Raw genomic sequence first — 26,764 nt, 5'->3', positions numbered from 1 at the left:
TTTGTAAAATTTGTTTTGGTTATGTGTTTTTCCTATCTTTGTCAACGTAGTGTCGTTTGCTCGGTCATATTTATAGTGTTGTGCTGAAGAGTGGAGTGAGAGTGGATATTTAAAAAAAGCGATATTGAAAGGAATTGTAACACGTTAGAATTAAAGTAATTTGTTTTAAAGTTACAATTAACGAATTATTATTATTTTTTATAATTATAACTACGCTTATCGAACGGAATTGCCGAACAACAAACGATAAGTTTTCCAAAGCAGCACATGACAGCTGCCCAAAATCAAAAAGTCAAAATTTGCATAGACGACCGACATCTTTTCCTCGGTGCGACTTGAAGTGCAAGAAGCAGGCCCTCCTTTACAGCCAGCGAAAAATTCCAGCCAAATCGAACGAAAATGCTGTCCAGAGCGGTGCTTTTGTCAGGTAAATAGAACGTTCGTGTTTAGCCCATTCTCGAATACGTCCGCCAAATCCGAAGATCGAAGGGCCATCGCTGCTCTGCAGACTGCATCACTACGTTTATGTAATCAAGTTGTGTCAAAATTGCGGTCTGTTGGCCGCACAATAGGAAGTTTTTTTTCCCTAATTGTAATGGAACGATTGTGCAACCACATTGGAGGATAAAGGCCGGCACAGATTGGACGGAGCAAACAGGCGAACTTGTGGATAATTACTTATTTGTTTCTTGTTTATGGTTATTCTGCAGCTGCCAAGAAGCCAGCAGCACTTGTGCTGGCTCGCGGAGCTGCCAGCCAGCCTGAACGTCCGAAACGGCCAGAGCATGGAGGAAAGGTTCGTCTCGGTTTTCTGCCGGAAGAATGGTTCACCTTTTTCTACAACAAGACGGGCGTTACCGGTCCGTACGTGTTTGGTGCCGGTCTGTTGACGTACCTGTGCTCCAAGGAAATCTACATCATGGAACACGAATACTACAACGGTTTGTCATTGGCCATCATGGTTGTGTTCGCCGTCAAGAAATTCGGACCCTCTTTGGCCGCCTACCTGGACAAGGAAGTCGATGTAAGTTTTTTCCCCTTAGGGTGCAACGTGGAACATGGATCTCACATGGATAATTATGTTGTACTAAATGTCGTAGAAAATCGAAAACGAGTGGAAGGAAAGCCGCGAGAACAACATCCAGCAGCTGACTCAGGCCATCGAGGACGAGAAGAAGGAACAGTGGCGCGCTGAGGGTCAGACAATGTTGATGCAGGCCAAGAAGGAGAACGTTGCGCTTCAGCTGGAAGCTGCCTATCGCGAACGTGCCATGAACGCGTACCTTGAGGTAAAGAAGCGTCTGGACTATCAGGTTGAGCGCCAGAATGTGGATCGTCGCATCTCGCAGAAGCATATGGTTGACTGGATCGTAAACAATGTGGTGAAATCGATCACCCCGGACCAGGAGAAGGAGAACCTGAACAAGTGCATTGCTGATCTCGGTGCACTGGCCGCCCGGTCGAAGTAGATCATGTTATAGCGCCTCTGTTTTAGCGTGACCACCAACAAATTTTTTTGGAACGTGCAATGCCAAGACGTCGGCGGAACACGGGTCACGTTCATTAGCATCGTCGTGTATCGATGTAGCTACCAACAACACGTCTAAGTAATAAACGATATCGATACTTGTCACAATCCTGATGATGATCTATTTTTCCAGACTTCATCAAAAATGCATGCAATTAGGGCTGATGCACTTGATACATTCTGAACCTTCGTTGGGCACAGTTTTTTCTCAGCGATTGTGGATAGAAGTCAACCAGCGGTTTGGTCGGAATGTTGGTGCAAAAGTTGAAAAGTCTCTTTATGCCTTCATCCGACGAATGGTGGGCGCAGTTCAATGAATGGGAACAACTGTGCTGTCCCAAGCGGACAACGTTTCGCTTGGTGGTTTTATTTTCGTTCTTCCTACTGCTAGAGCTTACCGTTTTCTTCGTAACTCTTCTATACATTCCGTCACGTATCGACTCTGGATCCTTTTTCCTTGACTACGGGGTGCCTGCAATCCTGCTTATTGCTACAATCGGAAGCGTCGTGAACCTAACACACATGCTCTCGCAACGAGACAAGATCAGTGACATGTCGTCAACGATGCAACGCTTCGATCGTACGCTACAACAACTCGACTTCCGACTGCGATGTGAAGAGGTCAGCTATTGGGCGGCAGCATGGAGCCTAACTACTGTGATCGCAACGATACTGTTCTCCGTAGCTATTCAAGCATTTGGCCGCATGGTATTCGACCGTATGAACACCATCGTTCTGATAGTGTTTCTGAACGTGACCAACTTTCCGTACATCATTTTTACGGTATGGTTCCTTGTATGCGAACTTTGCGTATGGTATCGTGTGAAACTGCTCCACGCTCTGCTCGATGGAGAAATGCGCTCATTTGCTATATCTAGACGGTTGGAAAAGGCCAAACGACCTAGCCAGGCGATAGCTGGACTGACCGATCTGCATGCCGAGCTATGCATTGCTGTTGGGCACATTAGGGCGGTGTTTGGTGTGCAAGCATCTGTGACCCTAGGAGCGTACATAGTATTGCTGATATTTTCTATATTTTCAAATTATCGGGCCGCTGTCGTTTTGGGTGAAATTGAAACAAACTTCGCATGGCTAATGATATGCTGGAGCACGTACAACAGTTGCTTCCTGATACCGAAAGTGTTGTTTGGTGCGTGGATTCGAATGGCTGCCGATCAACTAACTAAATTGGTTCATCACCATTTACGACAGACTAAAGAGGAAATCTTACAACACCAGGTATTTCATTGTCTGTTTGGTAAGAAACTTGAGCATATTCCCCATATCTTATCCTTTTCAGCTACACATCTTGTCGCAACAGTTGGATCATCACTCGCTGAACATTCGAACTTGCTTTTTCACCATAAATTGGCCTGTTTATGCTTCTGTAAGATACAAAACCCGATCAAATAGGCCAAATTGCCAAAACAGATGGCCTCATCTTAAAATTGTTTGTTCAATTGCAGGTGATTGGCTTTATCAGCACGTATGTCGTGATTTTAATACAGTTCGACAGCAAAGCAATGGATATATCCAAATCAAGTGCGCAGATTCCTTCTTCGTAGTCATGTTTCTGTACCAATAAATTCTTTATTTAGTGTTTCGAAAGTTTTAACAGTTTGTATTTTCGTATTTCCACCACCAAACATGAATTCTACGTTCTTTAATTCACCGTGTAGATTTACGGAAATTCTTTGCTCTTCTATTATACTGCGGCACTCCAAAAGGATGGCGAAGGAAACCGTCCGACGAATGGGATAAAACTGATATTGTGGGCCATGATAAAAGATGGTCAATTGGTTACTTTTCCCACTTCTAGTCCACCGAAAGCTTGCTCGAGTGCCTGCAGCTCGTCATCGCATCCCGCTGCTCTACTTTTACCCGTTTTGTGAGCACCTTTGGAATCCAGTGTCGCCGACTGTGTTCGCGACTGTATTTGTGCCATTGCCCATTGGGCTAGCTTCTGTGCTTCCTTCCTTTTTGTTACCACGGCTTTCGAATTGCAAATGTGTCCACAGCACTGCAAGCAAAAGAATGCGATCGAGGTTAAGACTCTTGTACTTCGACGGGCGTTCTGTAGTACGTACCAAAAACAAACCATACAGTGCCCGCAAATTGTTAACATTTAGCTTCACGGCTTTGCAGTAGTGCGTTTTGGCCATCTCGATGTTATCGATACCACCCTGCAAAAATTAGCCACATAAACAGACCGTTGATACATATCTCAACCACTTATGCTGCAGATGTAGCTTACCATCGTGTACCGTATGTCGGCCAACCGCTGGTGGATCAGGTGGCTGTGAGGGTTGTGCAACAGTAACTCCTCCATACAAAAAGCTGCCTTGGCATATTCGCCCTCCGCCAGATACAAATTGCACAGCTCGTGCCAACCTTCCTGGTCCGACATGAACACTTTCATGTAATCGCAAAGCTCTTTGATAGCTTCCGCTGTGCGGCCCTGCGTTTTCAGGATAGCAACTTTGCGTTTACGCGGTGCAGCATTTGTTTCATCCTTCCGTATGATCTGCTCCAACTCGTCTAGCGCATCGTCGTACCGTTCCAGCGCTTCCAGCAGCATCGATCGGTACTTTTGTATGCGCAGGCTGCCGGGAAACTCAGCCGACAGGATGCTGACGCAGTGTTCCGCAGTTTCGATGCGGTTGCAATCGAGGGCCGCGATGATCACCTGCTCCAGCACCAGGTGCCGTTCATTGCCGAGCTTGTTCTGTTTGGAGGACAGCACGTTATCCCAAAGCTGCATTACATCGTCACTCTTGCGTTCGTTATCGTCGCGCCATTTTCGCAACAAGTTCCGGGCATCTATATACGGGAAAAATAGAAGAAAGATTAGAGGATTTTCTTTTGTTCATATCGCTAGCAATGATTTTGTGCGGTATGAAAGACTTGCCTGACCAACCCATGTCGTCAACGTTGCATGCCATTTTTGCCGAACCTATTCGCACATGAACACAGTCCAAATACTTGTTTTACAGATGAGCAGCAGCGATAGCAGTCAGCAATCCAATTAGTGGCTAGAAAATTGAAGATTTTTTTTTTAAGTTTTGGCAGATCGTAGATTTATTTTTTCCTGCTGTCATCAGTAGTTCATAGTTTGTCCGCTGAATGAAAATGTCGCTGGTGACGAGTGTTTCGTTTTTATCGTTTATTCCGTTTTTATCGTGTACCGCTGTCTGTCATCGTTTCAATTTCGCGCGCATTTTAATGTTGATAACTGCTTTGCAAGCCACTCCGAGTAGCGTGTTTCTGTGTAGCGGATTGTTCACACTAGCAGGGGATTTAGAATTAGTGCAAACAATAAAAAATAAGTGCAAACATGGCAGAAGACGATCAACGCCTTGCCTCGATTCAAAACGAGTATCTAAACTTCCTTGACGATGAAGTAAGTGCCATCGTGTTGTGCGTCAAAGTACCATCCTCCAACTAATTGCATTATGATTTTGCCCCTCGAAATAGGAAGACCAGGGCACCTATATGGCTCATGTGCGTAAAATGATCAACGATAAAAGCAAGCGCTTGGTAGTAAACATCAATGATATTCGTCGAAAGAATCCTGCTCGTGCGCTAGCTCTACTGAACAGCGCATTCGATGAACAGCTGGCATTTGCGCGTGCGCTGAAGGATTACGTCTCGTCGATCGATCTTAGCTACGCCAAAACCCAGGATGATTTTCATGTAGCTTTTGAAGGAAGTTTTGGTAACAAACATGTAACGCCGCGCTCGCTAACTTCCCGTTTCCTGGGCAATCTCGTATGCGTTGAGGGCATTGTGACGAAGGTGTCGCTGATTCGTCCGAAAGTGGTCAAGAGTGTACACTACTGTCCGGCCACGAAGAAGGTCATGGAACGCCGATACACGGATCTTACATCGTTTGAAGCCGTACCGACCAGCGCAGTGTACCCAACGAAGGACGATGATGGCAACCTACTAGAGACGGAGTTTGGTCTGTCCGTGTACAAAGACCACCAGACACTGAGCATTCAGGAAATGCCAGAGAAAGCCCCTGCCGGTCAGCTTCCACGCTCGGTAGATGTGGTGTGCGACGATGATCTGGTCGATCGCTGCAAGCCGGGTGATCGGGTGCAGATAGTGGGCAATTATCGGTGTCTCCCGGGAAAGCAGGGCGGCTACACAACCGGCACTTTCAGAACGGTGCTGATCGCGAACAACATTTCGCAGCTAAACAAGGAAAGCACGCTAAGCGTTACGCGCGAGGAGATCAACATGTGCAAGAAGCTGGCCAAGAACAACGACATTTTCGATCTGCTGGCCAAGAGCTTGGCCCCGTCCATACATGGACACGAGTACGTGAAAAAGGCGATCCTGTGCCTGCTGCTGGGAGGTATCGAGAAGAATCTGGCCAATGGAACGAGACTTCGTGGCGATGTAAACGTTCTGCTAATTGGCGATCCTAGTGTGGCCAAGTCGCAGCTCTTGCGCTACGTTCTAAACACGGCTCCGCGTGCAATTACAACGACAGGTCGTGGGTCGAGTGGAGTCGGTTTAACGGCGGCCGTTACGACCGATCAGGAAACGGGTGAACGTCGGCTCGAGGCGGGTGCTATGGTTCTGGCCGATCGTGGCGTGGTTTGTATCGACGAATTCGATAAGATGAGCGATATCGATCGGACGGCCATTCACGAGGTGATGGAGCAGGGCCGTGTAACCATTTCTAAAGCTGGTATACATGCGTCGCTAAATGCCCGATGTTCGGTTCTCGCTGCCGCTAACCCTGTCTACGGACGAGTAAGTAAAACTAAAACGATACCGTAGTTATGATATTTGCTAATATCTGCTTTCTTGCTTACAGTACGATCAGTACAAGACGCCGATGGAAAACATTGGTCTGCAAGATTCGCTGCTCTCTCGATTTGATCTACTGTTTGTTATGTTGGACGTCATCGACAGTGATCACGATCGCATGATATCCGATCACGTCGTGCGTATGCATCGCTATCGCAATCCTAAAGAACAGGACGGCGATGTGCTTCCGATGGGCGTCAGTGCCGTCGATATGCTGTCTACCATCGCCCCAGAATCGCTGGAAGACAAGGAAACTCCGATGTACGAAAAGTACGACCCACTGCTTCACGGTGCGTCTCGCAAGCGATCGGACCAGATCTTGTCGATGGAGTTCATGCGTAAGTACATCCACATTGCCAAATGCCTGAAACCGAAGCTGACCGAAACTGCATGTGAGATGATTTCGAACGAGTACTCACGTCTGCGGTCGCAAGACTTGATGGATTCGGACGTTGCCCGCACCCAGCCAGTGACGGCGCGTACTCTTGAAACGCTGATTCGTCTCTCGACGGCCCACGCTAAAGCGCGCATGTCGCGCTCAGTGGCCGAACAAGATGCGCAAGCGGCGATCGAGTTGATACAGTTTGCTTACTTTAAAAAGGTGTTGGAAAAGGAGAAGAAAAAGCGTCGCCGTGTGGATGATGCAGAGTCTCCGGATGAGATGGAAGAGGACGACGAAGAAGTTCAGGAGGAACAACCAAGTTCACAAGGCACCCGCCGTTCGAAGCGAACTCGCATAGAACATCCGGCAGACGGTGGTGATAGCGATCATGAAGAGCTGTTAATGTCGCCGCCAGATCGAGGCGATCTAACTCGTCGCACTACGATTGCCGCCAGCGAGGGCCCGGCGACAGACGCGATGGATACTGAGGAGTCGGCCGAGGGCAATTGCGTTGTGGTAGCAATCAGCGATGCGCGTTATAAATTGTTCCGCCAAGGTGTGTTCATGGCGTTCAAACACTTTCACGATCAGTCTGCATCACTTGCTAGGTTGACAAAGCACATCAACGAAAACAGTGGAGATGAAGCGTTTACTCCCGGGGAAATAACAGCAGCGATGAATCAGATGACCGAAAGTAACAGCATTATGGTGCATGATGATATGGTGTTCCTAATTTAATGGTGGACGTTTCATGAACCTGTCCTACTTTTATCCATTTCACTAAATTTTATACTACTATTATTGATCTGTTAGTTGGGTATTACTTATACAAATAAATATTTCTTCAGTGCGAAACAAATGGAGTTATTGTTTAAATTTTCCGATTATATTACTTTACAATTACTTTTCTGTTTACTGCCGCCTTACACATGCCATCTGTTCTGCTCATTGCCTTCGTACATTGGGATAGTACGTCGCTTCAAACTTTGGCCTACTCTTCGGGCCACCTGGACGCACAGCACGTGGAATGTATTTCGGTGCGTGCTCGTCCAACCGTCGATTGTACATATTTTCGCCAAATTCGAACGGTCTACGTTTAGCATCCATCGGGCGTGTTTTATGGTCAATCTTGTAGATTTTTTCCCATTGGTACACTTCTGGCACCAACAGGTGACGGGGACGATTCGATACCAAGTGCTTGTACGCTTGCTCCATGAACATTCGCCGATTTTCATCCTCAATATCTGCGACTCGCGTTTCCGTCGGGCACAGGTATGGCTTTAGATTCAGTTCCGCGCGTTCTTTTGGTGCATTAATGTAGAACATGATCAATTGTAGCAGGACATCGCTGTTAAGGCCGATCATTTTACCATTCTCGTCGATCGCTTCATACAGTTGTAAAGCGTCTGTGCCCCAGCACAGATTGTAGCGATTGTTTACGTCAACTTGATCCGAATGGAGTAGCGTCGTGTTAAGCTGATACGCATAAAATGACCAGTTTTTGCCATCGGTTACAACCGTCTGGGTGACTAAGGGGTATGTTAGATCGTTAAACACGGAGAAGCCCTGATAGCAGGCCTGACCAAGCAACCAAGCGAAGCTGGACAACATTCCTTGGGCATGGATAGCTTCATTCAGATCGTTCAACGCACAGTACTTATGGCGTTCCAGGGCGTGAGTTCGTCGCTGAAACGACATCAATCCAAACTCATGCTGATCACCGGGCCAAAATCCTGGCACTGTTGTAGCATGCCGGAAGTCTGTGATATATCCCAAAGCTAGCGGATCGTATCGGTAGTCCGGTACTTCGCAGTCATCCTGCTTAACGTCCAGAGAGTCTAAATCCTTCGACAGCAAGGGTTCTAGCAGATGTTTGTGTCTTACGGCCAGGTACGGTTTACCCACGTACTGTATATTCCGATCGTACGGATCGTCAGCATATTGTTTCTGCCATTCGATGCTCTCCTTGATTTTTCGTACTAGCTTCGGGGGATAAATGCCTCCCAGGAACCAAAATGCTTCATGACGTGGATCGAAATCTGTTTCAATCTCACTTAAATGACTATAATCTGGAGCAAGTGCATTGACTATGGTCCGATTCAGCTGCATCAACAAGGATCTAGTGACCATTTCCTCTTTCTCCATAGCAGAAACGTTTTCGTCGCACATTAAATGACTGAAAGAGCAAAAGGAATTAATTCCTTGAGGTGTATTTACAGATGTTACGGGCAGTTCACAGCTCTTACCTGTAGCTTGAAAGTTGAAATGCAATCGTGTCCTCTAGCTCGTTTTGTATGGTTGCCAAAATTTTAGTTGCTGTCTCTTTAAGGGGATCATAGAACTGGGGTAACCCTGTTTGAAAGCTAGTTCTTGTCGCATACTGTACGAAAGGTTTAATGTTATACGGAAACTTCTCATCCGTCAGCATATTCGCTTTGTATCCGTAGTATTTGGGCATGTTAATTTCAAACAGCTTCTCCTCTACTGAACTCAGCTTTGCTACTCGCTGATGCCATGATTGTCGTTCGCGTTTCTTCTTGGCCGGATAGCTCAAATCCTGAATGGCTGGGTATTGCGGTTGTTTCGTATACTCGTGCTCTTTGCTTGGAAGAGGTCGGGTGACCAACGCGCGTTGGCCATAGCGACCTATGCGTAGTAAATTAGGACGAAAATTTCGCGACAACATTTTTCACTGTACGGCTCCGTAAGTTTGTTATGAAATGGTGAAAAAAAAGGTGCCGAAACATGGATGGTTCAGGTTTGACGTTTGGTAAAACGTCATCCGTTTACACCGACTGTCATGTGTGTTGATTCGACATCCGACAATTAATACCAAAGCGCGCCAGGGGTCTTGAATGAAACGAAGTTCGTCGAAGAAAGATTGAAGCTGTTGTAAATAATCCAAAAATTGCAAATTAGTATAGTGGTTCCAAGTGGAACAGCTTTGATTGGAAAGAACGATTTGAACAAATGGAAAAACTGTTCCTAACATGACAGTGGTGACAACTGACGTCAACTCGAAAGCACCGACATTCTACGTCGTGTCGGAAATTTACACTCATACATTCTAAAAACGTGTGAGGAAAAGTGCAACTAAAACGAGCAGAATCACATCAGCCACAACTTACGAATTGAAAATAGGATAGTAGAAGAAAAGGTTTGCCAGGAGTAATTGTGAGGTGCAACAAGATATTTCATTCACTGTTTACAGACTGTTCGTCGAAGGCTAGCTCAGCTGCTGTTTTGGGTCGCGAATGTGTAGAGTAGAGGGCGGTATAGAGAAGGAGTAGACAAATAGGTGGTAGATCTGTAGGTGAAGCGCACATATTCCGCGAAAAATCCCGTGAACCAAGTTCGACGATGAGTGTCGACGCTTACGACGGAACGACTGGTTCCCAATCGCTGACCTTTGTCGATACAGAGGAGAACTTCTTCGTAGGTGCAGATTCGCAGGGCACGGAGTATGATTTTCGTGACTTTACTATTCCGTCGCAAAGTCAAACCCAAGCCTCGCAGCTCGATCATCTTGGCGGAAGCAGCCAGGTAACATTACCAAAAATCTAATGACGAAAGAGGTAAACTTGTATGTTCTTTATGTTTCGTAGGTGAACGGATTCGGTCGTCGCATTGGCGTAGATCCGACGAAGCTATCCGGAATTACTTCCGCCATCGGCGAACTGCAGTTCGAGGAGGATGAGGACGAGATTGATCCGGTGGAGAATAAGGACTTGCCTCCGCATGCGTGCCGCTACTGCGGTATACACGAACCGAGCACCGTGGTTATGTGCAACATTTGCAAAAAATGGTTCTGTAATGGCCGTGGAAGCACGTCTGGGTCGCACATCGTGAATCATCTTGTCCGTGCCAAGCATCGGGAGGTTACGCTGCACGCTGACGGCCCACTCGGAGAGACGGTGCTTGAGTGTTACTCTTGTGCCGTACGCAACGTATTTGTCCTCGGATTCATTCCCGCTAAAAGTGACTCCGTCGTAGTGCTGCTGTGCAGGTTTGCCTATTAAGTTCTAAATTTAACTTTAATTTGAATGACGTTTTGTTACATCCACAACTTTCAGACAACCGTGTGCCGCACAGAACTCCATCAAGGACATGAACTGGGACCAGGAACAATGGAAACCGCTTATCGCCGATCGTTGCTTCTTGTTTTGGTTGGTGAAGATTCCAACGGAGCAGGATCAGCTGCGTGCGCGCAAAGTGTCCGCTGCTCAAATCAATAAGCTGGAAGAGCTGTGGAAGGAAAATGTTGACGCAACGTTCCAGGATTTGGAGAAGCCAGGCATTGACAAGGAACCGCAACAGGTACAGTTGCGGTACGTCGACGGGTATCAGTACCAGAACACATTCGGGCCGCTGGTGAAACTGGAAGCGGATTATGATGAAAAGCTGAAGGAAAGCCAAACTCAGGAAAACATTGAAATCCGATGGGACACTGGGCTGAACAAGAAAACGATCGCGTACTTTACGCTCGCCAAGAACGACGGCGATATGAAGCTGATGCATGGCGATGAACTGAAGCTGCGCTACGTCGGAGAGCTTCACAAACCTTGGAGCTGCATTGGGCATGTGATCAAGGTGCCGGACAACTATGGTGACGATGTGGGCTTGGAGCTGAAACATAATCATCAAGCGCCGGTAGAGCGGACCAGTAACTTCTCGGTAGATTTCATCTGGAAGGGAACGTCGTTCGAGCGGATGCAGCAAGCTCTACGCAAGTTTGCTATGGATGCGAAAAGTGTTTCGAACTATATTTACACACGCTTGCTTGGAAACGTGCGTGCTGATGGTGCTGAGGAGGTTCTGTTTCGGTTGAATCTACCCAAACATTTCAGTGCCCCGAACCTTCCCGATCTGAATCGGTCCCAGGTGTACGCAGTCCGTCATGCATTGCAGCGCCCGCTTAGTCTCATCCAAGGACCGCCCGGAACTGGTAAGACAGTCACTTCGGCTACGATCGTGTACCACCTGACGCGTCTAAACGGCGGACCAATTTTGGTGTGCGCTCCGAGCAACACTGCCGTTGATCAGCTGACGGAAAAGATTCACCGCACGAATCTGAAAGTGGTGCGCGTGTGTGCACGATCCCGCGAAGCGATCGACTCGCCCGTCAGTTTTCTGGCGATGCACAATCAAATTCGCAACATGGCGCAGAATTCGGAGTTGAAAAAATTGCAACAACTAAAAGATGAAACTGGCGAGCTAAGTCTTTCGGATGAGCGACGCTATCGATCGCTGAAAAAGCAGGCCGAACGGGAACTTCTGGAAGCGTCCGACGTGATTTGCTGTACCTGTGTTGGTGCAGGCGATCTTCGTTTGCAGCGCATTAAATTTAATTCAATTTTGATCGATGAATCGATGCAGTCGACCGAACCGGAGTGTATGGTACCGGTGGTGCTGGGTGCCAAACAGCTTATCCTCGTGGGAGATCACTGTCAGCTCGGCCCGGTGGTGATGTGCAAAAAGGCGGCCAAAGCTGGATTGTCGCAGAGTTTGTTCGAACGGCTGGTGGCGCTAGGCATTCGTCCATTCCGACTAGAGGTGCAGTACAGAATGCATCCAGAGCTGTCCCAATTTCCGTCGAACTTCTTTTACGAGGGCAGCCTTCAGAATGGTGTATGCGCGGACGAACGGAAGCTGAAAGTAGATTTCCCTTGGCCTTCGCCAGATTGTCCTATGTTTTTCCTCGTCACTCAGGGGCAGGAGGAAATCGCCGGATCTGGCACGTCGTACCTAAATCGTACGGAGGCATCGAATGTGGAGAAAATAACGACCCGCTTTCTGAAGGCTGGTATTAAACCAGAGCAAATTGGAATCATTACACCGTATGAAGGACAGCGCGCGTACCTGGTCCAGTACATGCAGTACCAGGGTTCCCTCCACTCGAAGCTGTACCAGGAAATCGAGATAGCCAGTGTGGATGCGTTCCAGGGTCGAGAGAAGGACATCATTATCATGTCCTGTGTGCGTGCAAATGAGCACCAGGGTATAGGTTTTCTAAACGATCCGCGTCGTTTGAACGTAGCACTAACTCGTGCCAAATACGGAATAATTATTGTCGGCAATCCGAAGGTGCTTTCGAAGCAAGAGCTGTGGAACCATTTGCTGAACTTCTACAAGGACAAAAAGGTGCTGGTGGAAGGATCGCTGAACAATCTGAAGGAGTCAATGATACAGTTCACCAAGCCGAAAAAGATTATCAACACACTAAACCCCGGATCACACTTTATGACCAATGCTATGTATGATAGCAAGGAAGTTCTCGGCGGCGGATATTTCGATCGTAATCCGGGTCCTTCAACGAGTTACGCAAATAACCCGCTCGCAGGATATGGCAGCGGGAATAGCTACCACCAGCAAGGAGGATTTATGGATATCACAAGTCATGGCAGCAGCAGCGCCAGTGCTAATACACCGCTTGATGCGTTCATGCGCAAAGTGCACGATCCGATTGGATACATTTCACCACAACGCTCGCATCCTGCAGTCAGTAACATGCCCGTACCGGTGGGAATGTTCATCAACATGTCGAGCGCTCCGTCGCGCTTCTATCAACAGCAGCAACAGGCAGCAATACAGGCGGCAAAACAGACACGCCGCCCGGTGGTAGGAAAAACGGCCAGCCAACTGCTAGCTGCTGGTTCGGGATCGACTTCTGTCGGCGCCAAATCAAGCCGTCCTCGTCCAATAGGTCCACCAAGCAGCAGCAGCAGCAGCATCAACAGCGGAATCAACCATGGCAGTAATATGGCAGGCACATCACTTACGCAAGGCATGTCCCAGAATATGTCCCAGCCGGGCTTCAGTTTGTCTCAGCAGGCAGAATTTTCGCAGGATTATATGGGCGATTATCAGTCGCAGATGGACAACATACTGTCGCAAGAATCGAACTATCACAGCCAATCCGGCCCTGGCGATCGGCTAGCGTTCGAACTGCACTCAAGTTCGCAATTCTCCCAACCATACTGATAATGGACGATTCGAGGGGAAAATGTAAAAGCTGGAATGCTGCAAACGATGCAAGGCTATCATCCAAACACACACACGGCACGGTGAACAGTAACAGAGGGAAGCACGATTTGATCGAGCGAGACAAAATCATGCAAAGGCTAACACACCTGAAGCTCTACGAACAATCCCGTAAAAGCATCAAAGAGTGTCCAACCGGCGATGGAGAGCGAACCTTTCTATCCCGGGAATCCGAAATGAGTCCCATTTCGTGACAAATAGCCAGTGGGCGTGCAACGGTGTACCGAAGGCAACGATCGTGAGAGTAGGTCGATGATTCTCCGTAGATGTCGTATAGCCTAGCACCACCACCACCAACCACCATCATCACCAGCTTCCTGCTTCAGGCAGGAAGAGGATACCATTTTTAGTGCGCTAAAGCTTTGTTGAAAGGAAAGACTTGGCAGAAACGGGATTATACATCTTATCAGCCCTGCTGCTACTGGCGCATCGGCGTATATTGAAGAAACACACCAACCAAGCGCAAACGGACCATTTTCCCTGTGAAAAAAAAGCATTTAAAAGCTTTGTTTGCAACTGTGGGTTGGTTTGTGTGGCAACGAGTGGCAACACTTGTTTCATCCGATTAATTTCCTGAACTTTAAATGCACTCAAGCAAGCTCATACAAGCATTGCAGGGAGTTGTGTGCTAAGCTTTTGTTGTTTTTTTTTTCCAAATTGCCACAACTGTGCCGGGGCGATTAGGTTACAGAGCTGTGCGCCGTCTTTTCAATAGCAACAACAGCGAAAAGCTACTACCCGTTGATGGTGTACACAGATCGCATCGTGATATGACTATAAAGCGCGTTGCAAAGTATTATACACGTTCCTCACTTCGGTTATTTGGTTCACATGAGGAGTTTTTCTTTTTCACTTCTTTCGATTAAGTACGGTATAGCGACGAAGCGTAATAGAAACAGTCTGTCCATTCCACGAGCACAAGCGGACGAACGAAAACATCAGCTTAGTTGCTGCGTGAGAAGAATCTACAAAACATCCAAATTCTTCGACGTGACTATTTAGATTACGTCTTCTGACGATTTTTTTTTGGTTTCGTGTTGATCAATAAAATCTTGTTTTGAAAGCAAAACAGTTAAAGATGCAAGTGTGTCTTTTAAACAATTTGTGAGAACATTCGCGGAAACCTATTGAAGTAGACGTAATTGCATTTTTACTAACAACAATTCAATAACCTCTCATGGGGGATGTGACAGCAATTTTATTTGGTTTTCCGATCATGTGTTTTCCGGTGCGTGTTGCGATTGGCTGAGCTGCTAAATTGCTTGCTGCATACATCGCAGGAATAGTTTTTCTCGCCCGTATGCACATAATTGTGCATTTTCAGTTGATAGTTGGTAGGGAACGCTGCAACGGAAAAATGACCATTAGAACCGTGTTCCTGAAGCATGTTGGAGCTTGTAGGAACGAACCCTTTTCACACAAACTACAAGCGAATGGTTTTTCGCCCGTGTGAGATCGCATGTGTACGGTCAGATGTACGCGTAGCATGAACCTCTTTTCACAGACCGTGCAGCCGTACGGCTTTTCCTTCGTATGTGTGCGCATGTGGACCACTAAGTCATGATTGGCGGAAAATGCTTTGCTACAGACTTTGCATACCACTTTCTTTGCCTTGGCTTCTCCTGTGTGCTGTCGCATGTGGCCCTACATTGAAAGAAACCGAGACAGAGGTGAGGCGCAGCTGTTCAGCGCGGATGAACTCACCTTAACTTACCCGTAGCTCTCCTTGACTAGGATATGCCTTGTCGCATAGTTTGCACTTGAAAGGTTTTTCACCCGAGTGAGTACGGATGTGTACGACCAAATTTCCGTTCTGGTTGAACCGCTTTTGGCAGTATGGGCATTCGAAGGGCTTTTCGTCGGTGTGGATTCGACAGTGTGCCTTTAGTTGCCAGGACAGCTTGAAACCTTTCTGACAAACGTTGCACACGTGGGGCCGCGGATCATTGTGCACTTTTTGGTGCGTGTTAAGAATGCTGCGAGTAGTGAACCGTTTGTCACACAGTCCGCAAGCGTACGGTCGTACGCCCGAGTGCCGCCGCATGTGCACATTCAGTAGCGTTTTCTCGTAAAACCGTGCCTCGCAAACATCACATACGTGTGCTTTTTCTCCCGTGTGTCGCAACATGTGGTTCTTTAGCACGGACTGTTCGGCAAACTTCAATGGACATACGCTGCATTCAAACCGTTTCTACACAAACGACAAAAAGTGCATCAGTGAAACTATGAAATATGTACGCTTTCTTACACCGGAACTTACCTCGGCGTGTTTTCGACTGATGTGTTTGCGGTATAATCTGCGTTTGCTAAATTGCATATCACATATCTTGCAGTGCGTCGTTGTGTCTCCCTCAATGCTGGCTTCCACTTTTTGGTTCTCGCGAGGTTCTTCTGCTTCCATCGAAGCATGGATCAAATTGTTCAAATGTTCCTGCTCCAGCTGTTCCTGTTCCTTGCTGTTCTCAACGGACGACGCTAGCTGATTTTCCATTATTTGAATGTACTCCTCCGTCAACGCATCCTTCAGATAGTCCACATGAATCAGCTCATCGTCCTCGTTTTCGTCTACGATCTCTACCTCCTTTGAAATAGCGGTGCAGTTGCTTCCTATAAATTCGGACAATTCCTGTTTCAGGTTTCTGAGTATGGTAGATTCCCGTAACGCTTGCATCCGCGGTGGATCCGAAGATTCTTTGTTTGGGCACGTCCCATGAGGCGACTCGTTTAACAAATCATTTGGATTTACTTTCAGCGCGAATTCTTCTCCAGGACATGGTTCCTTTCCGGTGCTTTCCAAAGAAACCTTCGTATTCTGATGCGGAGGATGCATTTGAGTTGTTTTGCGGCACGGAATACTATTATCGTCTTCTGGCTGCACTTCCACTATTCTACTAGTTGTGTTCATCAGTTGAAAGCGAAGCTCCTCGATCGGTACCACGACGGCGGATGTCTCCGTATTGCCGTCCAAATCGGTAAGGACCACATTCAACACTTCGTATTTTGTTTCGCTGTCTTGTTTTATAACGACCGATTTTTCAATCAATGAACGTATTGTTACATCCGATGCTTTGGACAGCTGCTGAAAGTTGTAACTTCGTTCCAGCTCAAGACAACACTCCGTGCAGATATGACAAGGAAGCCCATCGGATTCGGTTACCTGAAATAATACACACATTTTTGTGAGCCAAAGGGTGTTGATGTTTTGACATCTACCTCAAAACACTTTACCGTAATGTTGGTGCAGCTCATTATTCTTTCTGCCAGGTTTAATTCGAACAGATTCTTCAGTTGTTCCTTTTCTTTTTCCACCAGACATGTGCGACAAACACGATCTAGGTAGATGATCCTGGGATCGTTTGTAGAAGAAGCGATCAGTGGCCGAGTTCCTCGCGATATTTCAAACTTCATCGTTGAAGCTTTCGCTGTTGTCTTCAGTTCCAATTTAGCGTCCGTTGTCTTGGTAGACATTTTGCACAATTCACATGTTCAAACGCTATCCGAAATGACCAATATGTTACCGTGTTTTGTTCCGTAGTCTTAAATCAGTGGCTACAACATTGAAGAGAATATGCTCATCAGCAACACATTGTTTGTTGTTTTGCTGTGTTGACAGTTTTACGGATTTTGTTTTCCTTGCAGACAACAACGACAAGCCAAATTTTGCGGAAGGTGTGTGCGTCGCCTGGCAGTAGAGAATTTTCTCTAGAAAAATTCGAAGTTTTTTTAGGATTTCTGATTTTTTCTAAGTTCTATTGGTAAACGCACACATATTCGCTCTACGATGACAAAAAATTTAAAATAATTTAAATTTTCCAGAGGGAAAAACACTGCGAAATCAAATTAATTGTTTTTTTTTTTATTTCGTGAGACAATAAATTACCGAAGAAAGTAGTTGATTCAGGTTGAATTACACCTTGAATCTTGGATAAAACATATATTGGTGATGATAACGCGGCATGCAATTTTGGTAAATGCTCCTTGGTTTGTTTCGATTGTTTTTATGCCTTTGTTGCAGAGCACTGCCCAATCTGTCTGCAACGGTCTGTCATAAAAGTATGTAGGGAAGAGAAGGTTGGTGTGCGCAGTGTGGTGAGCAGCCGAAACATTCGCTAGAACGGTGCCTCATTGAAAAGATGGGCTCGGAAGAAGCTTGTTCGCTAGAAAGGATTTGTAGCTAGAACTGTGGCAGAAGAAAATTGCTGTGCGAAAGGATTTCGAATGCCGCCATTACGCATAATACATACACATAAAGAAATGATACTGTCGGCTAGCGGTGTGCGTGGTGTTTGATCCTAGACTTTCGGGCGTTTCTCTTTCCCCGGTGTACATTGGATGGTGTGGTGTGAGGTTGATTTCCTCGTCGAGTGCATTTTGCGGCCATAGTTTGCCTTTGCCAAAAGGAGTGTGAAAACCTTTTTGCTTGCCCGTCCGCCGCTGCATTCGGTGGAAGTTCGTTCAACAGTATTTAGCTCTCAACCCTGTGTGACGGTAGAATGAAGAATCATTATCAGAGTATATGAACGATCAGTATCAAGCATGAGCGTAAGAGAAGCTGGCGAAGATCAAATAAGTGTAATGAACGACCCAAGGAGTCGTCGACGCAAGGCAGCACTCGTAGCAAAAAGAATTTGTTTTTCTGTTGTGGAAAGCGAAGGCGGAAGTTGGCTGTCGGCATTGGATTCGTCTAGCAGCAGCTCGCGTACACTTAAAAAGGTAAGGTTATTCTAGCCCGCCCTATGCTTGGCACATACTTACATGTAGCGGTGAATGTACATGTTGGAAGTAATGTTACTAAAAAGATTTTTATAACTTCCACTAACATGGTAGCAGAATGGTCTTTCGTTATCAAGAAGAAAACTACTAACAGGAAACTTTTTTCATAATTTACTCATCCTTTTTAGGTCTCCTGATTTAACATCTCCCTGGCATCGTTTGATCCTCATTACATAGCACTTCGGAAAGAGCACTATCGATGGCGTTCGGTTGGTCGCCATAAAACATAGATTTGTGTTTTTCAATTTATGCTGCTCTTCTTCCCATGTCGCACCATTGCGCCGCCTGGGACGGTGGCAAGCTATCGAAGAACTTGTAGAGCAAATCAACTACAAAGAAAAACCCTAAAGTTCCTTACATTTTAAGAGCAACTGTATTTATGTATATTTATTCGTCAATAATCTCTGTTTCCATGCATGAGCATTTTGTTTAAATCGTCTTATTGCCTTGTGGAAAAACGTAAGAAAGCGTTCAATGCACAAGCGTTAGCCATTCATTCTTGGAATGTTAAAAAAATGTCCATTAGCCTATGTATAATGAATCCGGGTGGCTCTCCCTCAACCGTTGCCCCGATGCAATCATCTCAAGCGACTAGTTCAACGATGGATCGAGACCGCCAAACTATTGATGGTGGTGAAAAAGGGCAAAACATCAGCAAAACGTACAGAAAAGCTATGATGCCACAGTACCAGTCGACCGCGGTGCCGATGATGTACGGCTCAAATAAGCGGCAAAAGTGTTTCAATAATTCCTCTAACCGTAAGAAACAGCAACACTTGATCAACAACCTAAAGTCATGGAATCTGCAAATAGCGCCCAGTGGCCTGGACAAACCCGACGTCGAACTGTCGACAGTAACCGCCGCCGCTTGTCAGAAAAAGGAAGTGGTTCGCCCTTTTGCTTCCAAATGCACTGCCCCAGCAAAGCCCGTGCAAGATAGTGCAGCGGCCTCCGTTGGCGAAGGCATTAAATTGTCCTCGAAGAAAAAAGTACTAGAATTTAAAAGCAATAGATGTAAATTTGAGGAAATGAAGGAGAATACTTTAATCAGATTGGCCACGCTCAAGATAGATCGTGACATCGCGAGCAATCCAAAGGAACAATCGAAGATTAAGGTGAGTAACGGATTTTTTTGTGTGGAATTTATATGTGCAAGACAATTGTCGATCATTTATCGCCAATATATTCAATTAAACAATGATGGTATTTTTTTATCGTTATGTAAAGCTTACAAAATCGATTGATCTGCCTACGGAAGAATCGGTCGTTGAAGACAATGGCCAAAGTCATGAATCTCCTGCTCATCTGAGCGAAACGGTGGCGAGCTCAACGACAGAAGCATCTTCAGGATGTGCGGGCGAAGTGTCAGCTAAGCCAATAGTATCTGCGATAGCCGTTGCTGAGTCCCAGTCATCAACTTTCACTGTAAGAGGAAGTCATCAAAAGCACTCACACAAATCATTTGCTCGTTCATCAACTACCAACACTAGTACATCAGCTGCACCAACCAGTGTACCTTACACTGTGTGTGTAGAAACGTTAGCCGATGGAAGTAGGAACGGTATAGACTGTACCAATGCATCTGGTCAGACCCACGTATCAGTGATGTCCCTGATGTTGCAGGGAAATTCGAAACAGAACGAGTCCCTGCGATTGGACTATTTTTCCGATAATTCATCGGTAGCGTCATCCTCGCATACGAAAACAATTCATCCAAATCAACTTGTTGGTCAGCATCACGGGTCATACATTCCTACGCTCGGAGCTCAAGTGATCAGTCGCCATGATCATCATCATTCGGTGTCACAGAACAATAATACGTCACCCAACCAATACAAATTCGATTTCCTACGTGATGTTGGGTTGAAAATGTCTCTTTCCAATGTAACCGGCGGAGCAAACAACACCTCTACCGGTGACGTTTCCATGTATCGCGGCTCATCGCAAGCACATTATAACTTTACTCAACAATTCCAGCAGCAAATGATGCAGCATCAGCAAACCAATCCGTTGCAGCAACAAAATCACGGCTCCAGTCACCAGTCACCACATCATCAGCCGCCACATCAGCTACTACAGCTTCACCGGCTTATGCCACAACAGCCTCCATATGGCAGATCTCAAAATGTGTATGGTGGCGATGAACTGTCTGCTGCACAACATTGCGGATTGAGCGATCCACAAGGGTTTTCCAGTTTTACCCTCCTGAATACGGTCGAGGGCCATAGTTCTATGCACGTAGGTAAAGATATTGAGCTATCATCCTACCTCTACAACCAGAACGGTGGCGGTGTCCACTCGCAGCACCAAGCAATGCATTACAAGCAACAGCTTTTGGAGCAGCAACAACAACATACAGTTCAGATGCAAAACTATCACCAAAATAATAACTATCAGTATCATAATCGCAACGGCCAGGGCCAAACGGGCCATCAGTTGAGCTACCCGTCACAGGGTGCTGCCAGAGTAATTGGTACAGTAACTGGAAGAGAAGAAGGTGGACGGAATGGCGTGAATGGCAAGAAGTTCTGGAACGCTCATGGTAAAGGAAGAAATAATTCGTACCATACTAACAATGGTAGTAGTAAGCAGGCTAGCAAGATGCAAAGTGCTGGGTTTGGATATCGGAAAAACTATCAGCATTACTATAACCATCCTGCTGGCAGCGGAAATCATTACTACGAACATATCACGATTCAGCAGCAGCAGCAGCAGCAGCAGCATCAACAGCAAGCTCAGTCCCATCACCACCATAAACAGCAACACTTGCATCGGAATTTGGTGTACGTGCGAGGATACGACAGGGGCCATGGTGCTGTGTCCTCACACGAATATGCTAATGGTAACCAGCACCAAGAAGTGGAACACACAGAACAACTATCCCATTCCGCGCCATCAAGCCCCCCGGCGGGTAACAGTGCAGTAGAGGATACTGTCAACTGTTCGGAAGCTGTTGAAAAGAATGGCGATAATCAGCCAACGACGGAAAACTCGAAAATTTCTTCTAACGCGCACGATGCGCTTTCCTACGATGGCTATCGGGAGGAGGAAAGTTGTGAGGAAAAGGTAAAAAGTTCAGAATTGCGCGAAGAACGTGTTTACAGCTCAAGGAAACTGTGTGGCGTACCTCGCTCATCATCGTCCTCGTCCGTGGTGTCGATCCCGTCGACAGAGTCATCGGTGATTTCGTGCAACACATCTCAGCTTGAATCTACGCTCGCCAATGGACATGATTACGAGTCGGATTCTTCACACTCGTCCGATTATCGGGAGGGAACATTCCGCTATTCGAAATACAACGATACGAACGTTAGTCAAGGGACCCGTTCGACATCGTCCGCCTCATCGGGAGTATCGTCGTCTTCCACAACATATCCACCTTTGAAGGAGTTTGTCCCATCGGCACCATCGTCTTTGCACGCCTCGACCGCAGGCCTCGTTGGTGAATTTATGGTGCGCAGCCAAAGCTTTCATGGCTCACATCAGAATCTCACCACTTACGGTAATGGTAATGGTGGTGGATGTGGTGTTGATGCTGGTGGCGTTAGTCCTCCTGTCGGATCACCGAAAACGATCCCTAGAACAGTGACAGGTACACAGTCAGCCCCGGTTTTTGGAGAACTATTCGGCAACACAAACCATTGCCAAACGAATTCAATCCACTTCATCCATAGTCAGTCGGCGGGTAATTTTGGGAGTAGCTCTTCCCTAGAATTGGCGTTGCATTCTGCAGCAACCAACTCTTCAAGCTCGTCGTCTCTGTCTGCGTCATCGGTGCCGCCCAACGATTTTCAGTCGATGCAGAGCGGTCATCCAAAGGCACGGTAAGGTTGCAATAGTTGTTACGTATAAATAAAATCTATCTTGTACGATCGTTTGACATTTTCTTTCTACTTCCACAGCAGTCGTTCAGGCCGCACTTCCCCCACCAATACGACGAATGCACACTACCGATCAAACACATCAACACAACACAACAAAGGACAGCTTTCCAACGGTGGGCGCAAGAACATTCATGCTGCGTTGAGTGGTGCACATCGTCCGGCACTACTTGGCGAATTTCATCAAGCCACACCAGCGGATCGTTTCATTATGCGTGCAAATGACGTGGAGATGAAAGTTCCACCCGATGCTCTTACGGATGGTAGCGTATGGGACAGTTTGTCGAAAGCCATCTGGGAAAGATTTGCTGCCGCGCAGCAATCGGAAGAAAAGTACATTCAAAAGATGGAGCTGTGGCGTGAGCTGTACATTTGCATCAAGAAAGGCTTTCCCAAGTATAATCTCTATCTGGTCGGTAGTACGATCTCTGGCTTTGGCGCTGACAGTTCCGATGTGGATATGTGCCTTGTGTCGCGTAGCGGGCCGAGTTGTTACGATCATCGTTTCGAGGCACTGTTTAGTTTGTCGTTGGTGAAGGAATACTTCATGAACATGCCATCGTCCAGCTTCAGTGAATTCAGTTTAATTCAAGCGAAGGTTCCGATACTTCGCTTTCAAGACAGCAAGAATGGCATTGAGGTGGATCTAAATTTTAACAATTGCGTTGGAATTCGAAACACCCATTTGCTGCACTGTTACGCACAGAGTAAGTGGAAAATGGAATGGTGTGTCTATGTACTGGCGCTAACTTGATGACTTCATGATCATTTACAGTGGATTGGCGAGTCAGACCGCTAGTGTTGATGGTGAAGCTGTGGGCTCAGCATCACAATATAAACGATGCGAAAAATATGACAATATCCAGCTACTCTCTCGTGCTAATGGTTATCCATTTCTTGCAATGTGGAACCACCCCACCAATTTTGCCATGCTTGCATGCTATGTATCCGGAGAAGTTTATGGTAAGTTTATCGCTTGTTACGACGGCCAAAAGAAAATGACAAAGTTTCTCTTCTCTTGATTTATATTATTCCAGAAAATTGTCGACATTCACAATATAGAAATGATTGAACACATCGAACCATATCAAACGGATAACAAAGAAAGTCTTGGAGAGTTGTTATTAAACTTTTTGGAATATTATACAAAGTTTGAGTAAGTACAAAGTGATGATATTTGCCTCCAGTTCTATGAAAATTAAACACTAATCGTCTTTTTTCCATCTTAGTTACGAGCATTATGCCATATCCGTGAGGACAAGTTCCATTATACCGATAGAAGAATGTCGACTGGCCAGAAGTTACAAAAACGATCCCCATCATTGGAAGCATCTGTGCATAGAAGGTAGTTCCTAGGTGGACCGATGGAAAGAGTACGAAGCTAATTGCGTTTACTGTACTTTTCTCCATTCCAGAACCTTTCGACTTCACTAACACCGCTCGGTCGGTTTTTGATGGGGACGTATTCGAACAGATAAAGTCGACCTTTGCAACATCGTGGCGGATGCTGAAGGACAACAAGAATTTAAATGTCTTGTTCGGTGAACCATTGTTCACCCCGGTCACATCGACACTGTCCATCACTTCGTGATCATTGCTCGTATTCGTAAGAACATTCCTCTGAAACGCTCACAAGCACATACTTCGGGCTTTCCAGGAATTGGTGCTGCGATTTTACGAAGCTAGTTCCCTGTTATACAAAGAAATTTAAAAACCAAAAAAATGAACCTGGTTTGAAAAGACTGACGTTTGGAAAATGGGACAGGTTACATGTCTGCCTGCGCCAGCAATTCCTTGAGGAGCGATGCGCAGTAAGCAACAGAACGACGCATTTATCTACTGCCTACGATAAAGTGGTCTAATCTTGTCAGTAAGAAACCCAGGCTAGCACTGATAGAAGTATTTTGATCTATTAAGCAATTAACTCGCTGCCATTTTGTAGAAATGTACGGCTTAAGCAATATCGTCTTTACCGTGATCGTTAACTATTATCGTAAGAAACGTAAGCCACGCAGTGAGGGCGAGGTTAATCATTAAAAAAAAAAAAAAAATCCCAGATGCTCGTGAAGTTGATGCACAATTATGGATTAATGAGTGGTGCTGTAGAATAAAACACACGCTTATTGTAGTAGAGGACGTATGGAAAGGAGCGAAGGCAAACGGAGGGATCTATGAAGCAAAGAAAGAAGACACAAATCAACGTGATGTCTGGTAAAGCCGGAAAAGTATCATTAAATGATCTCGCTTAGAAAAAAGTTTAACCTAACCGGTGCCATTAAAAATGCGAAAACATAAACGTGTGAAAACACGAAGGTATCCACAAAGAAACCATACAAATAATACGGATAGTCGTTAAATATAAAGCGATGCCCGGCAAAACAGACCCCTAGGGTCTATTGCCTGGTGGTACTATCGGATGTTGTGAGGACCAAAAACGAAACACATTTGGTTTACAAGTAAGCAAAAAGAGAGAGTAAAGCTAGAATTCACAGTCCGTACGATCCTGACGAGATCGCGTTTTGATAGAATGCAAGCATTTCGTTGTTGTCATGCATTTTCTTTTCCTAAATGTAATCATTTTCAAAAGAGTGAGACTTTGTTGAATCATATAAAAAGAAGAATTAGAAAATGAATTTTAAAGTCTGCGTATCGCAGCACGAGTTCAGCAGAAGAAGCAATCAATTCAAAAACAAATAATTAGGATGGAAAGCAAAGAAAACAGAGAAAACAACAATCGAAACGCGCATCTTACTCGTCATGAATCTAAAGTAACACTTTCATTAAAGTATCTGTTTTTCATGGAAGCTGTGTGTAAAAATAATAAAAAGTCAAGGCTGTGAAACGAGAGATATAAGCTAGGAAAACAAAATTCAGGCCGACATAATCGGTGTGTGTAGTGATGCTGCGTAACTGTTATAGTAGAGTGCAGGGGATTTAGAAGACGTGGCAGAATAATTTATATTACATTTTTAGAGTTAATTTATATGAAAAGATCTATTGCGTGCGTGGTGGTGCTGATGGAAAGAGCCAGTAAGGTAAAAGCACGGAATGAAATCATATCGAAGCAGAAGGTTCTAATTCAAGAACAATAATCCAATGCAATGTAATGCAAGAGCTGTGCTGTGCTTAAGTGCAAGGATTAGAAAAAAAAGGAGGCTGCAAAGGAAACTTGAAACAAAAAACCAATAAGCGAGTGTAATTTAAAAAGGAGAAGAATCGAAGAAAAATTATTCGTTAAAAGATGCGCAAACTACTTAATTGAAATGTAAAATGTCTATACATGGACGAAAATGGGAGAAGCAGACGTAAGACCCATTTATGAGTGGCATTTATGAAGGAAGTGCGTTAGGAGAAAGGAGGCAAAAACAAAAGTTAAATAACACAAAAAAGGATGGAAGAAGATAGGCAATTCTGTAGGAAAATGTGGAGTGGATAAATTTTGTAACCCTCATTTTTGGCGCTTGCGATCGAAAAAAAAGAAACAAAAAGAAGAAAAAAAACAAATAAAAAAAAGGCAAAGGAATCGAATCCAAAACGAGTTTAATGCTTTAAATGCTTAATAGATCGCAATAGATGACAGTCGCTCCTGTGCAATTTTTAACGACGTTCAAAGGAATGATACGATGGTTCCCTGGTGCAAAACTAACGCGATTCTGGTGAATAAATGATGCGATTTTCCGCGCGCGCTATTTGTTCACTGTTGATGTTGCTGACTAGGTTTTGCTGTTGGCTACGCAATCCGCCACCGGTTTTTCGAATCGATCGCATAAAGGTCGCATGAAGTTCGCATATCTTCATACGGTGCATGTTTATGCAGTGCAACGACGTTTAACGTCATTACGATAATAACAGTTTGTGTGCGTGTGCGTGTGTGTGTACGAGGAGATATATTTTCATCTTCCCTCTCACCCATCCCCTTACTGCATACATGGGTGATTGCATCGTGGGTGTGTTTTGCTCCAAGGGATGCAGGCCCGGTTGTTTTGCAAGTTGTTATTTTGCTAAACTTACGCTTCCAGGTGCATTCTAGCGTGTGATAGGTAAACTATATCGACGATGTCACCATCACGATGTCTCTGGATACGTGTGAGACGCAGCGCGTATAATGTATTATATGTAATGTTGTTTTGAACCATTTTTGCAGCCTGGAACGCATTGAAGAACACCAACAGAGGAAGCATCCTTTTACTATTATTTTTATATGCCGAATACTATTCTCGCTGATGGAATTGCTTGCTGCCATGCAGTGTTTATCGGAAAAATCAGCACTGCGCGATATAATTTCCACACAATTTAGAAATATTGTACCTATTGTGTGCGCTTAGTGGACTTGTAAAG

At 45.6% G+C, this 26,764-nt stretch overlaps 9 protein-coding genes across 9 annotated transcripts in view; 5 read left to right on the top strand and 4 right to left on the bottom strand.

The window, feature by feature from the left end:
- LOC126559853 (pre-mRNA-splicing factor 38) overlaps positions 1-26,764 on the bottom strand; it is a 90,240-nt gene that overhangs the window by 24,195 nt on the left and 39,281 nt on the right. The gene's annotated exons all lie outside the window — the stretch shown is intronic.
- Positions 267-1,636, top strand: LOC126558941 (ATP synthase subunit b, mitochondrial). Its single transcript, XM_050215031.1, has 3 exons — positions 267-427; positions 711-1,024; positions 1,101-1,636. The coding sequence occupies exons 1-3, from the start codon at positions 400-402 to the stop codon at positions 1,467-1,469; spliced, it is 711 nt and encodes a 236-aa protein (XP_050070988.1). The 5' UTR covers positions 267-399; the 3' UTR covers positions 1,470-1,636.
- LOC126559946 (uncharacterized) lies at positions 1,778-3,093 on the top strand. The gene is made up of 3 exons (XM_050216107.1): positions 1,778-2,767; positions 2,829-2,915; positions 2,995-3,093. Exons 1-3 carry the CDS (start codon positions 1,778-1,780, stop codon positions 3,091-3,093), a joined length of 1,176 nt encoding a protein of 391 aa, XP_050072064.1.
- LOC126559945 (ER membrane protein complex subunit 2-like) lies at positions 3,279-4,470 on the bottom strand. The gene is made up of 4 exons (XM_050216106.1): positions 4,437-4,470; positions 3,783-4,387; positions 3,616-3,711; positions 3,279-3,548 (listed from the first exon to the last, which is right to left on the bottom strand). The coding sequence occupies exons 1-4, from the start codon at positions 4,468-4,470 to the stop codon at positions 3,321-3,323; spliced, it is 963 nt and encodes a 320-aa protein (XP_050072063.1). The 3' UTR covers positions 3,279-3,320.
- On the top strand, positions 4,863-7,531 carry LOC126557114 (DNA replication licensing factor Mcm3). The gene is made up of 3 exons (XM_050212777.1): positions 4,863-4,928; positions 5,003-6,292; positions 6,357-7,531. Exons 1-3 carry the CDS (start codon positions 4,863-4,865, stop codon positions 7,467-7,469), a joined length of 2,469 nt encoding a protein of 822 aa, XP_050068734.1. The 3' UTR covers positions 7,470-7,531.
- On the bottom strand, positions 7,677-9,473 carry LOC126557618 (39S ribosomal protein S30, mitochondrial). Its single transcript, XM_050213459.1, has 2 exons — positions 8,978-9,473; positions 7,677-8,907 (listed from the first exon to the last, which is right to left on the bottom strand). The coding sequence occupies exons 1-2, from the start codon at positions 9,415-9,417 to the stop codon at positions 7,677-7,679; spliced, it is 1,671 nt and encodes a 556-aa protein (XP_050069416.1). The 5' UTR covers positions 9,418-9,473.
- On the top strand, positions 10,031-13,784 carry LOC126556823 (regulator of nonsense transcripts 1 homolog). The gene is made up of 3 exons (XM_050212342.1): positions 10,031-10,274; positions 10,337-10,737; positions 10,805-13,784. The coding sequence occupies exons 1-3, from the start codon at positions 10,092-10,094 to the stop codon at positions 13,710-13,712; spliced, it is 3,492 nt and encodes a 1,163-aa protein (XP_050068299.1). The 5' UTR covers positions 10,031-10,091; the 3' UTR covers positions 13,713-13,784.
- On the bottom strand, positions 14,971-17,240 carry LOC126559780 (zinc finger protein 239-like). Its single transcript, XM_050215953.1, has 5 exons — positions 17,001-17,240; positions 16,033-16,929; positions 15,487-15,963; positions 15,182-15,416; positions 14,971-15,116 (listed from the first exon to the last, which is right to left on the bottom strand). Exons 1-5 carry the CDS (start codon positions 17,238-17,240, stop codon positions 14,971-14,973), a joined length of 1,995 nt encoding a protein of 664 aa, XP_050071910.1.
- On the top strand, positions 19,061-24,052 carry LOC126556700 (uncharacterized). Its single transcript, XM_050212139.1, has 7 exons — positions 19,061-19,660; positions 19,773-22,369; positions 22,448-23,133; positions 23,202-23,389; positions 23,464-23,582; positions 23,656-23,771; positions 23,842-24,052. Exons 1-7 carry the CDS (start codon positions 19,061-19,063, stop codon positions 24,015-24,017), a joined length of 4,482 nt encoding a protein of 1,493 aa, XP_050068096.1. The 3' UTR covers positions 24,018-24,052.

This window comes from Anopheles maculipalpis, chromosome 2RL (assembly GCF_943734695.1).
Source record: "Anopheles maculipalpis chromosome 2RL, idAnoMacuDA_375_x, whole genome shotgun sequence".
Classification (NCBI taxonomy): domain Eukaryota; kingdom Metazoa; phylum Arthropoda; class Insecta; order Diptera; family Culicidae; genus Anopheles; species Anopheles maculipalpis.
This window is presented reverse-complemented; position numbering and strand designations above follow the sequence as displayed.

Excerpts from the sequence above, each read along its gene's own strand:
- LOC126558941 (XM_050215031.1), top strand. The coding sequence starts at position 400 with ATGCTGTCCAGAGCGGTGCTTTTGTCAG. Across the intron at positions 428-710 it reads CAGAGCGGTGCTTTTGTCAG|CTGCCAAGAAGCCAGCAGCA; the intron begins GTAAATAGAACG and ends GTTATTCTGCAG. Across the intron at positions 1,025-1,100 it reads ACCTGGACAAGGAAGTCGAT|AAAATCGAAAACGAGTGGAA; the intron begins GTAAGTTTTTTC and ends TAAATGTCGTAG.
- LOC126559946 (XM_050216107.1), top strand. The coding sequence starts at position 1,778 with ATGTTGGTGCAAAAGTTGAAAAGTCTCTTTATGCCTTCATCCGACGAA. Across the intron at positions 2,768-2,828 it reads AGGAAATCTTACAACACCAG|CTACACATCTTGTCGCAACA; the intron begins GTATTTCATTGT and ends TATCCTTTTCAG. Across the intron at positions 2,916-2,994 it reads ATTGGCCTGTTTATGCTTCT|GTGATTGGCTTTATCAGCAC; the intron begins GTAAGATACAAA and ends GTTCAATTGCAG.
- LOC126559945 (XM_050216106.1), bottom strand. The coding sequence starts at position 4,470 with ATGGCATGCAACGTTGACGACATGGGTTGGTCAG. Across the intron at positions 4,388-4,436 it reads TGACGACATGGGTTGGTCAG|AAAATCCTCTAATCTTTCTT; the intron begins GCAAGTCTTTCA and ends TATGAACAAAAG. Across the intron at positions 3,712-3,782 it reads CCGACATACGGTACACGATG|GGTGGTATCGATAACATCGA; the intron begins GTAAGCTACATC and ends TAATTTTTGCAG.
- LOC126557114 (XM_050212777.1), top strand. The coding sequence starts at position 4,863 with ATGGCAGAAGACGATCAACGCCTTGCCTCGATTCAAAACGAGTATCTA. Across the intron at positions 4,929-5,002 it reads TAAACTTCCTTGACGATGAA|GAAGACCAGGGCACCTATAT; the intron begins GTAAGTGCCATC and ends CCCTCGAAATAG. Across the intron at positions 6,293-6,356 it reads CTAACCCTGTCTACGGACGA|TACGATCAGTACAAGACGCC; the intron begins GTAAGTAAAACT and ends TCTTGCTTACAG.
- LOC126557618 (XM_050213459.1), bottom strand. The coding sequence starts at position 9,417 with ATGTTGTCGCGAAATTTTCGTCCTAATTTACTACGCATAGGTCGCTAT. Across the intron at positions 8,908-8,977 it reads TTTCAACTTTCAAGCTACAG|TCATTTAATGTGCGACGAAA; the intron begins GTAAGAGCTGTG and ends TTGCTCTTTCAG.
- LOC126556823 (XM_050212342.1), top strand. The coding sequence starts at position 10,092 with ATGAGTGTCGACGCTTACGACGGAACGACTGGTTCCCAATCGCTGACC. Across the intron at positions 10,275-10,336 it reads ATCTTGGCGGAAGCAGCCAG|GTGAACGGATTCGGTCGTCG; the intron begins GTAACATTACCA and ends TATGTTTCGTAG. Across the intron at positions 10,738-10,804 it reads GTCGTAGTGCTGCTGTGCAG|ACAACCGTGTGCCGCACAGA; the intron begins GTTTGCCTATTA and ends CACAACTTTCAG.
- LOC126559780 (XM_050215953.1), bottom strand. The coding sequence starts at position 17,240 with ATGTCTACCAAGACAACGGACGCTAAATTGGAACTGAAGACAACAGCG. Across the intron at positions 15,964-16,032 it reads TCAGTCGAAAACACGCCGAG|AAACGGTTTGAATGCAGCGT; the intron begins GTAAGTTCCGGT and ends TCGTTTGTGTAG. Across the intron at positions 15,117-15,181 it reads TTGTAGTTTGTGTGAAAAGG|CGTTCCCTACCAACTATCAA; the intron begins GTTCGTTCCTAC and ends TTTCCGTTGCAG.
- LOC126556700 (XM_050212139.1), top strand. The coding sequence starts at position 19,061 with ATGTCCATTAGCCTATGTATAATGAATCCGGGTGGCTCTCCCTCAACC. Across the intron at positions 23,134-23,201 it reads GCTGCACTGTTACGCACAGA|TGGATTGGCGAGTCAGACCG; the intron begins GTAAGTGGAAAA and ends GATCATTTACAG. Across the intron at positions 23,772-23,841 it reads GAAGCATCTGTGCATAGAAG|AACCTTTCGACTTCACTAAC; the intron begins GTAGTTCCTAGG and ends TCTCCATTCCAG.